At 34.3% G+C, this 16,964-nt stretch overlaps 1 protein-coding gene across 1 annotated transcript in view; it reads left to right on the top strand.

The window, feature by feature from the left end:
• Positions 1–15,798, top strand: part of MTAP (methylthioadenosine phosphorylase) — a 70,532-nt gene extending 54,734 nt beyond the window's left edge. Inside the window, exons 6-8 of the mRNA XM_003762899.4 lie at positions 1,904–2,143; positions 4,496–4,618; positions 15,016–15,798. Coding sequence (XP_003762947.1) covers positions 1,904–2,143; positions 4,496–4,618; positions 15,016–15,054 — 402 coding nt within the window. The 3' untranslated portion in view covers positions 15,055–15,798. The remainder of the gene's footprint in view (positions 1–1,903; positions 2,144–4,495; positions 4,619–15,015) is intronic.
• The last annotated feature ends 1,166 nt before the right edge of the window (positions 15,799–16,964 follow it).

Below are 16,964 nucleotides of genomic sequence, written 5' to 3'. Positions count from 1 at the left end.
CTCCGGGACCGCCTTCTTCTTCATCTACAGTGCCTCTGGCTAGTTTCACTCCACCCCCTAGTCCCTCCTACAGTCCTCTGTATACACCAGTCATTGAACAGCATGGATAGTGGGAAGGATCTTTTTCCAAGCATAGGCCCATAGAGTATTGTCCAATCGGTAGTTAGCTTCAAGTGCCCGGCAGTCCTGACCTCAGTGCATTGACTCAGTAGTTTCAGCCCTCTACAGAGGAGTACAAATTGCAACCCATTCCTGGCTTTGTGTCCCATACAGACTTTTGTCCGCCTATAAATACTCTGAAAAATTGGGTATTTCTAGGTCTTGATGCAATGTTTCAAATGTGCCACTATATCGATTTCTCTTTGTTAAATTTCACGCTTGTTACATGATCAGGAGAATACCTCCTCCTTTTCCATTCATTCATTTCTAAGAGCATATGTTTTAAACTCCCAGCCACAAATGGTACCTCAGTGGGGTTGGAACCAGATTAAAATGTAATTTGGAGCCTAGTTATTTAATCTAAGTAGTACAATACAATCATGTATCCACTGGGAGTTTAGGATTATAGATTTTGAATTAGAAAGTCATTTAGTTCAATCCTTTTAAGCAAATTGCCCAAGATAAATTACCCTGTAGCTAAACCTGAATTTGTTTTTGATTCCAAATCACTGTCCCTTTTGTTACAACATAATACTTTATTTTTCAAAGCACATGCATATGTGTTTTCAATATTAACCCTTGCAAAATGCAATTTTTTTTCTCCTTCCTTTCTCTCACTCTCTCCTCTAGATGGCAAGAAATCCAGTATATGTTAGACATGTGTAATTCTTCTATACATATTTCTACAGTTGTCATGTTGCACAAGAAAAATAGGATCAGAAAGGAAAAAAAATAAGAAAGAAAACAAAGTGCAAGTAAACAACAAAAAAGTAAAATACTGTGTTGTGATCCACACTTAGTCCCCACAGTCCTCTCTCTGAGTGCAGATGGCTCTCTTCATCACAAGACCATTGGAACTGTCTTGAATCATGTTATTGTTGAAGAGAGCTAAATTTATCACAGCCGGTCATTACATAATCTTGTTAGTGCTGTGTACAATGTTCTCCTGGTTCTACTCACTTCACTTAGCATCAGTTCATGTAAATCTCTCCAGGCTTCTCTGAAATCAACCTGCTCATTATTTCTTAAAGAACAATAATATTCCATAACTTATTCAGCCATTTTCCAACTTATATTTCTAGTTCCTTCACACTACAAAAAGGACTGCTACAAATATTTTTGCACATATGGATCCTTTTCCCTCTGGGTTATAGGCCCAGTAACAACACTGCTGGATTAAAGGTTATGCACAGTTTGATAGCACCATATTGCTCTCCAGAATGATTGGATCATTCACAATTCCACCAACACTGAATTAGTGTCCCAGTTTTTCCACAAATCCTCCAACATTCATCCTTATCTTTCCTGTCATCTTAGCCAGTCTGAGAGGTGTTAAAACATAATATTTTGATTATATATGTATCATACTGGAACTCATATTGTTGACGAGATAAATTTTACCTTCTCATATATTCTTTTCCCTTTCCTATTCATTTTTTATTTCTAGGCCAGTAGTTTCTAATTATTTTTAAAATATAAGGATCTTTTTTAAATTTTAATTTCAAAAAATTTCATGGCGAATTCTCAAACATTAGAAATTACAGAATAATAATTGATAACATTTTATGCACATATGGATTGAAAAGGTCACATGACCAATAACCATTCCCTGAAGATCAACAGTACTAAAGAGTCAAAGCCACTGCCCTCCATTACTGAAACATTATCTTGTAGATGTACCTTTAAGAAGTGAAAGATAATTTTTGGTGGCTATGGGATTTTTTTGTTGGCTGCTTTGTTTTAGGTTCTCATAGAGACTGCTAAGAAACTTGGACTCAAGTGTCACTCAAAGGGAACAATGGTAACCGTGGAGGGACCCCGTTTTAGTTCTCGGGCAGAAAGCTTAATGTTCCGTGTTTGGGGAGGAGATCTTATCAACATGACAACAGTTCCAGAGGTCGTGCTTGCCAGAGAAGCTGGAATTTGCTATGCAGCCATTGCTATGGCAACAGATTATGATTGCTGGAAAGAGCATGAAGAGGCGGTGGGTAGCATCTCTTTCCTTATAGAAGTCACTTCTTTGGTGAAAATATTTAACAGATTTAATAGTCCATTCAGAGAAAGTTCCTTAGTAAGTAAGCTCTTTAGAACTAGTTCTGTGTTTACATACTCCCTAGGATTTGTTTCAAAATCTGCTTTTCAAAAATAGAGATGAGACTAGTTTTTGTTGTTTATAGAAGCACTATATTGTAGGAAAATGTCCCCTTTTCAGTTTTTAGGGGAAACTTATCTTAAATTCTCTTTTTGGCAAGGAGTTAAGGACAAACTAATTTCTAAATGATCAGTTATTTTGCAAAATTGTCTACATTTCCAAGACCTCCAAACGATTTTGGAAATGTGGCTTTATTATAAATAGGGACAATTCTGGTTCATTATGAAATTTCCTTGGATTAACTTTTTATTAATTTCTCTTCTCCCATTCCCTAAAAAAAGGCGGGGGAGGTGCTTTTTAAGAAGATATCATTCATGGTTTGGATAATTCAGGAATCAGCTTAACCCCATAGTTTTCACTGGTTATTGAATGGAAAATTTCAAATCTGAGTATTCTTTTCTGGGAAGCCATTGATTTTAGAAGTGAGATAGTTTTAAGATGAAATGGAAAGAGCATTGGTCTAGAAATCTGAAAACCAAGTCTTTAGAATTAACTCTATAACCCTGGGCTGATTTGCCTTTATCTTTTTGGATCTCAGTTTCATTATCTGTGCCATACTGGAGTTCAGTGAAATGATCTCTAAAATTCCCTCTATTTCTAAAGCCTTCTGATGGTAGAATAGGGTGATTAATGTGTTCTTTGCTGACTCACATGTGCAGATTGCCCTGGAGGAAATAACCAGCCACAATAGTACTTTACAATTTACAAGCTATTTTCCTTATAGCAGCCCTGCAGGGTAGGTAGTATTATTACTCTCATTTTACAGATGAGGAAATTGAGAGTTAGGTTAAGAAATGTACTCAGGCTCACATACCTTATTGTAGGTAGCACTCTGTCCACCCACTCTGTCCATTGTGCTAGGTGTGGAGTTAGAAAGACTCAGTTTCCCAGGTTCAAATTTGGTCTTGGACTGTGACTCTGGGAAATCCATTTAACCATTTTGGCCTCAGTTCTTCATCTGCAAAATGAATTGCAGAAGTAAATGATAAAAAATTCCAATATCTCTTTCAATAAAACTCCAAATAGGGTCACGGGGAGTTGGATAAAACTAAAAATGACTGAATAATAACCAAATTTGGGACTTGACTCCTAGTCTTATTTCATGTAATATTTTTTTTCCACCACATTCTTCCTTGGCTATGAAAAAAGCAAGGACCTAGGACAAAACTTGGGGAGAATGCAGCTTCCTAAGGTAAATCTCTTCTGAAAGGTGAATGTTAGAGTAGAGAGCATGAATGAATGGTTTGTTTGAGTACATGTATATATAATACAAATGAGAAAAGATGCTTGTACTCAGGATAAGGAGACAGTACGATAAAAAGAGCGCAACTACCCCATATGATGCATATATGTCTAAGAAAAAGAAATACTTATCTAAGAAAATCTGTTAGCAAAATGCTTCTACGTCTTGTCAAAAAAGTTGGTTGTGCAACTTGCAGAAATTCAGTTACATGTTAACTTCCAATTACATTTGGATTTGACCATGAACCTAAATTTTAAAAATCTGTAGATCCCCTATCCTTTTCCTTGACTTTTTCCCTCCTTGACTGAAGCATTTAATTATTTATATTTATAAGAAGTGGGGAAATGCTGAAAGAGAATTTCTATTGTTGAAAACAATACAGGTCTGTCATATCCCTCCAGAATTTGTTTTGTCGCAATAACTCAACCCCAGGCATATGAGGACAATAAGAGTTTCATAATTCAGTCCTCTTGATTGCCCATTTAAGGGTACCTATATTAGGTCAACCAGAATTACACTTGCCCCAGTGATGATTTGTTTTGTTTTGTTTTTAATTTATATTATCTATGATTTAGTATATGGTTTATCAGATCATGCTGGAACAGGAATTGGAAGACTCTTCACTCTGTTTTTTATTTCCTTTGCCCAGAGTAAAAGGAATGTCTTCTCAGATTAACCTTAGTTTGTCTCATTCCAACTCCTTGGGAAATTGAGGTCTAGAGTTACAGAGGGAGTATAGAAGATGCAGCATTTAAATTCCAAGTCTAACATTCTTTCAAATTGCCAGCTATTTCCTTTAGAAAATTAGATGTTTAGTATAAGTGGTGGATAAATCATTTTACATAGCTAAGATATCTCTAGACGGGTTGATAGTCACAAAATGTAAAAGGGTAATTTTGCAAAACATCAGGGCTTTTAATGTCACATGCTATTTTATTTAGGTTTCGGTTGATAATGTCATGAAGACTCTGAAAGAAAATTCAAATAAGGCCACTAGTTTACTTCTTACTGCAATACCACAGATTGGGTCTATGGAATGGAAAGAAACCCTGTGCAGCATGAAGGTAAGTCTTCAAAAAAAAAAAACAAAACCCCAAAAAAACCCCGAATTTGCAGAGGGACGAGATGTGGAGCAGACAGCTCTTTGCCTGATCTTTTCCTGGCTTCCCTCAGAATCAATACCAGATCAATTTCTGAACAGGTTTTGGAGGGTAACAAATTTCCAGCAGAAGATATTTTGGAAGGACTTCAGGAAATTCTATCTCAATTGTACAGGGTGGGATGCAGCTCAGCACAGATGCAGTTTAAGGATACTCAGGTTGAACCCTGCACGGAGATTCTGGTGGGAAGCTTTTAGTCAAAATACAGCAGCAGCGGCTGTTCTGCCCTGGTCCAGAAGCCAGGGAATCAGCAGACTAGCTATGAGACCTCCAGTGCAGTTACAAAAGGCAAATAGTGAATCCCTAAACCCAGCATAACAAAGGGGACTTAGCCACACTTACTCAGCATGGAAAAGAAGCCAACAGCAGTGCCCCCAGGGCATGATAAAACCCCTCTCTGTCATCTTGTAGAAAAAACTTGGGACAATTTTCCCATTTCCCTAAAAGTAAATCTCAACCTTTAAAAATGAAAAAAAGAGCAAAAAGAACTCTACCATAGACAGCTGTTTTGGAGCCACGGAAGAATAAACCTTAAACCTTGAGGTCACTTAAGGTAAAACATCTCCAGATGAAGCCTCAAAGGGTGTTATGAGTTGATCCCCAAATCAAAAGGCTCTAATGGAAGAATTTTTAAAGTATCTTAAAAGAGGGTTAGAAGAAATATGGGAGCACCAGCCCTGAAGTCAGGAGGATCCGAGTTCAAATCTGGTCTCAGACCAAGCTGTGTGATCCTGGGCAAGTCACTTAACCCATCAGCAAAAAAAAGAAAAAGAAATATGGGGAAAGGCAATGATAATTTTGGAAAAGGAAACAGAAATTGTCTGAAGAAAATAATTCCTTAAAAAAAATACAATTGGGGAAATGGAAAAAAAGTACATACTGAAGAAAATTACTCCTTAAAAAATAGATTTGGCAAAACGGCAAAAGAAAATGACTCTTTGAAAAATAGAACTGGGAAAATGGGGGGGGGGGGAGGGGAGAGAAGAATGAACAAAACAATTCAAGTGGCCAAATTCAAAAGCTAACTGAAGAAAATAATTCACTAAAAATTTGAATTGAATAAATGGAAGTTGAATGAATCAAACTGATATAATCAGTCCAACAAAACCAAATTTAAAAAATGTAAAATACCTCATCAGAAAAACAACTGATCTGGAAAACAAAACCAAGAGAGATAACGTAAGGATTAGTGGACCACCTGAAAACCATGATGAAAAAAGAGAACTTAGACAATATCTTTCAAGAAATCATCAAAGAAAACTGCCCTGATGTCCTAGATACATAGGATAAAATTGTCATAGAAAGAATCCTCTGATTACCTCCTGAAAGAAAACTCAAAAATGAAAACTCCAAGGAATACTGTAGCTATATTCCAGAATTATCAGATCAAGGAGAAAATATTGCAAGCAGCCAGAAGAAAACAATTAAAATTTTTTTAAAATTCAGTCAGATTATCCAGGACCTAGCAGTTTCCACTTTAAAGAATTGAAGGGCCTGGAACATGAACAGTCCTCAGGGTAAAGAAGGTTGGACTGAAGCCAAGAATCTGCTATCCAGCAAAACTAAGTATTATCTTTTAGAGAAAAAAATGGAAATTCAATGAAATAGGGAATTTTCAATTATTTGATGAAAAGACCAGAACCGAACAGAAAATTTGATCATCAAATACAAAACTCAAGAGAAGCATAAAAATGTAAAAAGAGAAAGAAAAAAAAACAACTATGTTTTTTAAAAGGTTACAATGTTCACATTCCCACATGGGACATTGATATGTTTACTCTTGAGAACTGTATCTTTGTTAAGGGTAGGGTACAGTATAATTTGACTTTATTTTGATAATATAAAAAAGAAACTATGGCTAGAAAAGTGATTGTATTGGAAAAGGGGTGAAGGGGAATTAAACTGGGGTAAAATAATCACATGAAGAGGCAAAAAGACCTATTACAGTGGAGGGAAAGAAGACAGGGAAATGTGCAAGGTTTGAGCCTTAATCTCACCAGATTTGGCTCAAAGAGAGCCAAATATTAATTATAGAAACTTTTCTCATCCTATAGGGAAGTAGGAGGAGAAAGGGGAAAGGAAATGGGCAGGCTAATAGAAGAGAGAATAGAAGTAGAAGGAGAAAAGTATAAGGGGGGGAGGTTGTAAAAGAGGAGGACTGATTGAGTGATGTGGTAGTCATAAGCAAAACACTGGTGAAGAGGAAAAGGTGGAAAGGAAAAAAAAGTAGAATTTTGGGAAAAATAGATTGGTGAGAAATATAGAGTTAGTTATTTTAATTGTGAATGGGAATGGGATGAACTCTCCCATAAAATGAAAGTGGATAGATGGGATTAAAAATCAGAATACTACAATATGTTAACAAGAAATATCTTTAAAGCACAGATATATATAAAGTAAAGGTAAAAGGCTGGAACAGAATCTATTATGCTTCAATAGAAATAAAAAAGGCAGAGGTAGTGATTGTGATCTCAGATCAAACAAAAGCAAAAATAGATATGGATAAAAGAGATAAGAAAGGGAAACTGTATTCATTTGTGCTTGTTAAAAGTTACCATAGGTAATGAAAAAGTTAGTTTTATGAAAAAGTTGGTTTTATGAAAAAACAAACAGTAGATAAATCTTTAGTTAATTTGATTAGAAAAAGGAAAGACGAAAATCAAATTGCCAGTATTCAAAATTAAAAAGGTGAACTTACCATAGTTGAAGAAAAAGTTAAAGGAATAAGTAGAAGCTACTTTGACCAACTGTATGCTTATAAATCTGATAATATAAATGAAATGGATGAATACTTTAAAAGTATAGATTGCCCCAATTAACAGAGGAGGAAATAAATTAAATAGTCCCATTTTAGAAAAAGAAATTGAACAAACTATTAATAAACTCCCTAAAAAAAAAAAAATCTCAAGAACCAGGTAGATTTACAAGTGAATTCTCCCAAACATTTAAAGAACAATTAATTTCATTACTATGCAAACTATTTGGAAAAATAGGGAAAGAAGGTCCTACCAAATTCCTTTTATAACACAGATTATGACAGACATGATGCTGATACCTAAACCAGACAGAGTCAAAAAAGAGAAAGAAAATTATAGAGCAATTCCCTAATGAATATTGATGCAAAAATCTTAAAAAATATATTAGTAAAGAGAGTACAGCAAGTTATCACCAGGATAACATACTATAATCAAGTAGGATTTATACCAGGAATGCAGGGTTGGTTTAATATTAGGAAAACTATTAACACAATTGACTGTATCAATAACCCAACTAACAGAAATTATATGATTGTCTCAATAGATGCATAAAAAGCATTTGACAAAATCCAACACTCATTCCTATTAAAAACACTGGAGAATACTGTAATAAATGGAGTTTTTCTTAAAATGATCAATAGAATCTTTTTAAAACCCATCAGCAAGCATCGCATGTAATGGAAATAAATTAGAAGCATTCCCAATAAGATCAGGTGTGAAACAAGGTTATTCATTTTCACTATTACTATTTAATATTATATTAGAAATGTTAGCCTTAACAATAGAAGAAAAAGATTAAAGGAATTAGAGTAGGTAATGAGGAAACCAAATTATCACTCTTTGAAGATGATATAATGATATAATAGATTTCTAGTAGATTTTTAATTGATTCTCTCAATTAAAAATCTACTAGCAACAATTCAAACTTTAGTGAAGTTGTAGCATACAAAATAAATCCATATAAATCATCTGCATTTTTATACATTACCAACAAAGTCCAGCAGGCAAATTCCTTTTAAAATAACTGTTGATACTATAAAACGTTTGAAGATCTACTTGCAAAGAGCAAGTCAGGAACTATATGAACACAATTACAAAACACTTTCCACACAAATAAAGTTAGATCTAAACAATTGGGAGAATATCAAGTGCTCATGGGTAGGTTGAGCTAATATAAAATGACAGTGTCATACCATTCAAACTGCCAAGAAATTATTTTACTGAGCTAGAAAAAATAATAACAAAGAATTTCAAGGGAATAAATGAAAAAAAGAAAAGCAAAGCAAATTAAGGTGGCCTAGTTGTATCAGACTATATTACAAAGCAGCTGTCATCAAAGCCATTTGGTTCTGGCTAAGAAATAAAATAGTTGACTGGTGGAAAAGATTAGGTTCCTAAGACACAATAGTGAATGAATGTAGTAATCTAGTGTCTTGATAAAACCAAAAAATCTCAGCTATGGGATAAGAAGAAAAATTGTGAGAAAATTGGAAAATATAAGCAGATAGACATTGATTAGATGTAAGATAGATAAGCTCGAAATGGGTTCATGATTTAGATATAAAGGGTCATACTCTAAGCAAATGAGGAAAAAAAGGAATAGTCCACTTTTGAGAGTTGTGAAAAAGGAAGGAATTTATGGCCAAAGAAGAATTAAAGAACATTATGAAATGCAAAATGGATCATTTTGATTATATTAAGTTAAAAACATTTTTGTACAAACAAAACCAATGCAGACAAGATTAGAAGGAAAGCAGACAACTGGGAAAATATTTTTATATCCAAGGGTTCTGTTAAAGGCCTCATTTCTAAAATATATGGAGAATTGATGGTGACAAAAGATATGAACAGACAATTTTCAGATTAAGAAATTAAAATAATTTGTAGTGATATGAAAATGTGCTCTAAATCAGAGAAATGCAAATTAAGACAGCTTTGAGGTAACATTTGTCTAAAATGATAGGAAGATAATGACAAATGTTGGTGAGGATGTGGGAAAACTAGAACATTGTTGGTGGAATTCCAGCAAGAAACTGAAAACCGAGCGGATGCCTATCAGTTGGAGAATGTCTGAATAAATTATGGTTTATGAATATCATGGAGTATTATTGTTCTGTTCTGTAAGAATTCAGTTGACAAATGGTCAAAGGATATGAAAAGACTATTTTCAGATGAAGAAATTAAAATCATTTCTAGTCATATGAAAAGATGCTCTAAATCACTATTGATTAGAGAAATGCAAATTAAGACAACTCTGAGGAACCACTACACACCTCTCAGATTGCCTAAAATGACAGGAAAAGATAATGATAAATGTTGGAGGGAATGTGGGAAAACTGGGACACTGGTGGAGTTGTGAACTTATTCAACTATTCTGGAGAGCAATTTGGAGCTGTGCCCAAAGGGCTATCAAATTGTGCATATCCTTTGATTTTGCAGTGAATCTATTGGACCTGTATCCCAAAGAGATCATAAAAAATGAAAAAGAATCCATATTTGCAAACATGTTTGTTGTAGCAACCTTTTTGTTCCAAGAAACTGGAAAGTAAGTGGGTTCCCATCAGTTAGTTGGAGAGTGGCTGAATAAGTTATGATATATGAATATTATGGAATATTACTCTATAAGAAATGATCAGCAAGGAGATTTTAGAAAAGCTTGGAAAAAATTAAACCAAATTGATGCCAAACGAAGTGAGTAGAAACAAAAGAACGTTGTACACATTGACAAGAAGATTATGTGATAATCAACTCTAATGGATTTTGGCTCTTTTTTAACAATGAAGTGATTTAAACCAATTACAACATATATTGGATTACTTGTGTAGAGGAGGGGGTGGGGAGAAGGCAGGGAGAAAAATTTGGGACACAAAGTTCTGCGAGAATGATTTTTGAAACTTATCTTTGTATATATTTTGAAAATAAAAAGCTATTAAAATTTTTTTTGAAAATTGAAATTTAAAAAACTGACGACAAATAATGGATTGCTTCCCTACATTCATCCTTTTTCATCCCTTACCTATGGTCTTCTTTCTCTACCTCTCTCCTCAAACAGCTATTCCTGCTTTCTACCCCTACTCTCTCCCCCTTCCCCACCATTCCACTATTTTTCACTTTATATGTATTTTATTGCCTCACAATTTATATAATTTTAGGTTTGAAGAAACCTTGAAGCCAATTTAACTGAATATGACCCTAATCAAGAATCTCCATTCCTAACTGTCCAACAGGTGATTATCCAGGGTCTCCTTAGAGATAGAAAGCTCACTACCTTCCAAGGCAGCCTACTTAATTTTAGAGCATGATGATTGCCTTTCTATGACAAATATTTAATGTAAATAAAGCCTGAAACTGAAAATATTAGGTAAATCTTTGATAATTTAATTTGGTTTAATCTGACACAGTGGAAAATAAATAATCACTGAAAGAGAAAATTTCCTAACCCTTCCTCTCCCTCCAAAAAAGTGTTTGGGAATACTGTTTCTTTGCTTTTGGTAATATTATAATAATGATGATGATGATGATGATAACTATTATGAAAGATTATATGAAATTTCCTTTAGTTATCTTACTTTTTTTGTCCTCCTTTCCCCTCGATTAAAAAGGAGCAAAATGGTCAAAATTCTGTCTCTCTTTCACACACACATACACAGAGTTACTGTGCTAGAAAGTTCAGTTCAAATACTACACAATCCAAAGTATGCTCTCTGTGTGCAGATATCATGCACAGTAAGCATCTAATAGTTTTAATATGCTGTTTATTTACCTATTTGTTTGGCTTGGGGAGCCAATATAACATTCTGCCAGGCAAGTCTCTTCTATGACCTAATGGCAGCAGATTTGCAGGTTACTTGCAATTCTGTGAGGGGCAATCTAGAATAATTACCTGGTTTCATAATAAATGGAAAATATGTTCAAATAGTACCTATATAAAAAGTAAAATAGATTCAGTGAAAGAATAGAAAGTATCCTATGATTCTGAAAATCTGAGGTTATGGCTTTGAATAACCTGACAAAGTGTGATAAAGAAAAATTTTGTTGTATTTTTCACTAAGAAAAGTGTTTTTCAGTAGAAGAAATTTTCATCATCAGTCAGAAGTGTTTTGTGAATATCTCCTATCATAGATTATAACTATCATTGGATTTTTTTTTTTTTAGACCTGGGTTATCCAGGTTATATCTCTCAATGCATAATATTTATATTTAGCAAATATTATAAGCAAAACTGCTTACTCTGCTAATGAGGTATATTCACCCCACATCCCTACATTTCTGCCAATCCAGATCTCTTCCATCCAGCTTTTTCTACTCTCCTTAAGCAGCTCTTCCTTCTCTACATTTTTTTTTCTTCTTTTTTTTTTTTTTTTCATTATAATAACTTTTTATTGACAGACTTTTTTATTGCCAGGGTAATTTTTTTACAACATTATCCCTTGCACTCACTTCTGTTCCGATTTTTCCCCTCTCTCCCTCCATCCCCTCCGCTAGATGGCAAGCAGTCCTATATATGTTAAATATGTTGCAGTATATCCTAGATAGAATATATGTGTGCAGAACCAAACAGTTCTCTTGTAGCACAGGGAGAATTGGATTCAGAAGGTAAAAATAACCTAGGAAGAAAAACAAAAATGCAAACAGTTTACATTCATTTCCCAGTGGTCTTTCTTTGGGTGTAGCTGCTTCTGTCCATCACTGATCAATTGAAACTGAGTTAGGTCTCTTTGTCAAAGAAATCCACTTCCATCAGAATACATCTTCATACAGTATCGTTGTTGAAGTACATAATGATCAGGCCTGGTTCTGCTCATTTCACTTAGCATCATCAATTCAAGTAAGTCTCTCCAAGCCTCTCTGTATTCATCTTGTTGGTCATTTCTTACAGAACAATAATATTCCATAACATTCATATACCACAATTTACCCAACCATTCTCCAATTGATGGGCATCCATTCATTTTCCAGTTTCTAGCCACTACAAACAGGGCTGCCACAAACATTTTGGCACATACAGGACCCTTTCCCTTCTTTAGTATCTCTTTGGGGTATAAGTCCAGTAGTAGCACTGCTGGATCAAAGGGTATGCACAGTTTGATAACTTTTGGGGCATAATTCCAGATTGCTCTCCAGAATGGCTGGATGCGTTCACAATTCCACCAACAATGTATTAGTGTCCCAGTTTTCTCGCATCTCCTCCAACATTAATCATTATTTTTTCCTGTCATCTTAGCCAATCTGACAGTTGTGTAGTGGTATCTCAGAATTGTCTTAATTTGCATTTCTCTGATCAATAGTGATTTGGAACACTCTTTCATAAGAGTGGTAATAGTTTCAATTTCATCATCTGAAAATTGTCTGTTTATATCCTTTGACTATTTATCAATTGGAGAATGGCTTGATTTCTTATAAATTAAAGTCAATTATATATTTTGGAAATGAGCCCTTTATCAGAACCTTTAACTGTGAAGAAGTTTTCCTCCCTTCTCTAAATTAACAGTCTTTTATTTCTCTATTTCCATTCTTTCAAAGTCTACCTTGTACTGAAATTATTATATGAAAATAAACTTTCCTTTTATTAAGTTTGCCTTCCATGTACATTTAAAAGGCATTATAGGTATAGTGAACAGAGAGCATCAGACCTGGGTCAAATCATCCCAGGATATGTATAGACTTTGTGACTCTGGACAAAGCAGTTAACTCAGTTCTGTGGGCAGTTCTTATAAAACCTTCTTAAGCACAAGAGTGTTCTCTGCCTTAAGAATTTAATAGTTATATAAAGAGGCAGCTAGGTGGCACAGTAGATAGAATGCTATGCTTGAAGTCAGAAAGACTCATCTTCCTAAATTCAAATCTGGTCTCAGATATTTACGAGGTGGCCAAATTACTTTAATTTTATTCTGTAAAATGAGCTAGAGAAGGAAATGACAAATGGGGTACCCAAATGAGATAATGAAGAGTTAAACATGATTGAGCAACAAAAATTACACAGAGAAGTGTTGCTACATCTAGGACAAATAGTGGGCCACTAAATGCAAGTTAAATCTCCCTATGGACTACATTTTAACCTTGTTCTAATGTTGGGTTTTGTTTTGTTTTGTTTTTATCAAGTTGTTTACAATTATATTTTGATCTGACTTTGAAGGCATTAGGGAGTGTAGCTATATCATTTGATTTGAGGGCAGCATTTTGATCCTAGGCAACTGGTATTGAGAAAGAATTAGAGAAGGGAAAGAATGGGTGTGTGTGTGTCTGTCTGTCAGAGAGAGAGAGGGAGAGAGAGAGAGAGAGAGAGAGATGGATGTAACTTAGTACTGGAAAGGATCTTAGAAGTCACTTACGCTTCTCCTTTCATAAATGAGGAAACTTGAGGACCAGGGAAGTTTTTGAGTCGTCAGTGATCAAATAGCTACTAAATTGGAAAATGGAATTTAAACCCAAAATCTGACCTTAAATCCAGTGCTATTCCTATTGTATCACTCTGCCTCCCTATTATATTTTCGATTGTATCCCTGATCTTAGGAACAAGATAAGTAATTGAGGCTGCTCTCAGATCAGAAAAGGATCAGGGACATTAAGTGTATCCTCAAGTCACATATTAATAAGCAGCCCTAGGGCTCTCTTAGATCTCCAAGTCTAGGGTTCTTCTAAAAACCTAGCTACTAAAAACAAGCTCTCATTTCTACTTTAATTATTCCCTTTTTTTGAAACTTGTATGTGGAAATATGTTTAGAAGAATTGCACATATTTAACCTATACTGAATTGATGTCTAGGGAAGGGGTAGAGAAGAGAGGAAGAAAGATATGGAAACAAGGCTCTACAAGGGTGAATGTTGAAAATTATCTTTACATGTATTTCAAAAAATAAAAAACTATTATCATTCTTGCAGATTATTTTTCTGTTGTTAATAAAAATAACAATTAGAGTAGAAATGAAAGCCTTGTTTTAGTTGCTAGGTTTTTTAAATTAAGGGGAATTTCTATGCATAACTTTAAATCATCAATTATTAGAGGCTTGAAAAAAAAAGAGCCTAATTGAATGGGGGTTTGTGACAATTTTTCCTGAGGATCATCAGGGAGGCATTAGGGTATAATGAATGAAAGGCTTGGGTTAAAAGACCTAGCTCCTAAGCATGATTGCATCATGACGTGTGTAATGGGAAGAACCCTAGACTTGAAGATCTAAGAGAGCCCAAGGGTTAGTTCTATTGCTGCTTGTTAATAGTTATGTGACTTGGGGATATAATTAATGTATATCTTTTTCTCCTCTAAAAATGTAGTACCTTCCTCAAGGAGTTATTGTGAGAAGAAATGGGATCATATGTTTCCATATGATCATATGATGCATGCATCATTATTAAATTTTTCTATCAGTGGATTTATAATCTTGTTAATGGATGTCTTCCTCTTTACCAGGGGCTCATATAGTTGTAGCTTTCCATTTGTCCTAAGAGATTGTGACATGCTATTTTCTAGTAAAGAAAGCCCAATAAATTATTACTTGTTTATAGTGACCTATTTGAATTCATAAATTTGTTGATATCTTTGTTTCAGCATGTGGTCCAGTTTTCCATCATTTTACCAAGACAGTGAAATGGTGTGGATACTCTGAGGAACAGAAGAGGTCCCTTCTTCAGTATTTTCCAGGATGTATAATTGCCACAAATAATAGAGAATCACATTCTCTGTGCCACTTGTGGTGGTAAAAGACCACATTTCCTCAGAGATTTTACTTCTATGGCATGGTAGCTTCAGAAGTAAGTAAGCCTGCAGATTTCAAAAGGTACTTGAAAGCAAGCTACCATTCCAGTATCTTTAATGTTTACAAGTCTAGAAGAAGGATTATGAAAATGGATCATTTCTCCCAACATTAAATGCTAACAATATATATTTGTGCTCCCAAAAGGAAGTAGGTAGTTTCCTGAGTCTTTTCTACCAGAAAAGAATTTGGCCTTCATTTTCATTACCTATATATCCAAGAAAAAATATTTTTATCTAGAAATGAAGACAATTCAAGAAAACATGCATGTTAGTATCAGGCATTTTATTGTTGGCATTTCATCTATTTTTTTAATCTTTGCTGCTTTTGTGAATCCATGAATTCATTCACTTATGTTTTATTAATTTGAACTTTTTTATTTTTAATGAAATCATTTTCTTCCCTACCATAAAGTTAAACTTTTTTTTTAAATTTATGATTGATATTGAACAGAATTTCTGAGGCAAACCATTTGAACTTGACAAATGTTTGTTTGACAACAAAACATTCTTTAAAGTTCATAAGCCTTTGTCTGTTGTTTGAAATGTTTGTGATCATGTTTCAGTTCTGTGCTTTGTTATTTGTAGAACTTGCAGACTTGCCTGCGAGATAATCTCTTTCTCTAAAAATAAATTATATGAACTCCTATCTTGTCCTACCTTGTTTGCATTGTTAGGAAAAGAGAAACAAAACAAATTGTGTGTCAGTGACAGGTAGAAAAGAAGGCAGCTTCATGAAAGAGTCTGCTTGTTTTATCCAAGAAAACAAAATCTGAGCAGCCAGCAAAAATCTTCCCCCAAACCAAAATTCATAGTTAATTCGATAAGCATATGAGGGAGGAAAAATCCTTTAAAAGATTTAGAAACACTAATGAGATGATTGAACTGTGCATTTTTCTTTAAAATAAGAATGCTGAAATAGGGATTGAGAAAAGAAGCAAAAATACTAAAGCATTCTACAAGCCTACAATGCCAGTGATCCATACCTAAGTTCATATGTGGTTTTGGTTTCAGTGCAGATATTGAAGAACTGGAGAAATTCTGACCTTTCGAGTTTAAAAGAATCTCTGCAGCAACCTACTCCAACCCATAATCCAAAATTTGACTTTAGTTTGGCCTTTTTAAAAAGCACACTTTCAATTAAGAAGCATCTATTAAGCCAGGAAGAGCACCAACCTGGAGTCAGGAAGATTTGAGTTCAAATGTGATTTCAAATACTAGCTATGTGGCTCTGGGTAAGCCTCTTTAAACACCTATTTAAGTTGCTCATCTGTAAAATGGGGACATACTGGAGAAAAATGTTAACAATATATCTTTGCAAATAAAACCCAATGGAATAAAGTCCATGAGGTCATATAGAATTAGAGACAACCAAAGACACAAACAAGCTAACCACTGCTAAAGCAAGCTACATACCGCATACATAGGAAATAACAAAGGAGGCAATAGAACTTTTTTGGGAGGCCTTGGCTTTATTCTCCAGACTCAATTTTTTTGAGATTGAATACTTCATGACATTTTGATAGGTTCTCCTTTCTTGCTAAAAGGTACTATAGACAATGAAGTAATATTAATACTAAACATATATGCACCAAGTGATACAGTATCCAAATTCTTAAAGGAGAAGTTATAAGGGAGTTGCAGATTCATGACCAAACAAAAGATAAGAGTATCACAAAATTTTTTCAATTTGTTCAAAATATGTTCAATTGAAAGAACCAATGCAAAATAAGATTAAAAAGAAA

The sequence above is a fragment of the Sarcophilus harrisii genome, chromosome 1 (assembly GCF_902635505.1).
Source record: "Sarcophilus harrisii chromosome 1, mSarHar1.11, whole genome shotgun sequence".
In the NCBI taxonomy this organism is placed as follows: domain Eukaryota; kingdom Metazoa; phylum Chordata; class Mammalia; order Dasyuromorphia; family Dasyuridae; genus Sarcophilus; species Sarcophilus harrisii.
Note: the sequence above shows the minus strand (reverse complement) of the source record. Positions and strands in the feature narration are given on the sequence as shown.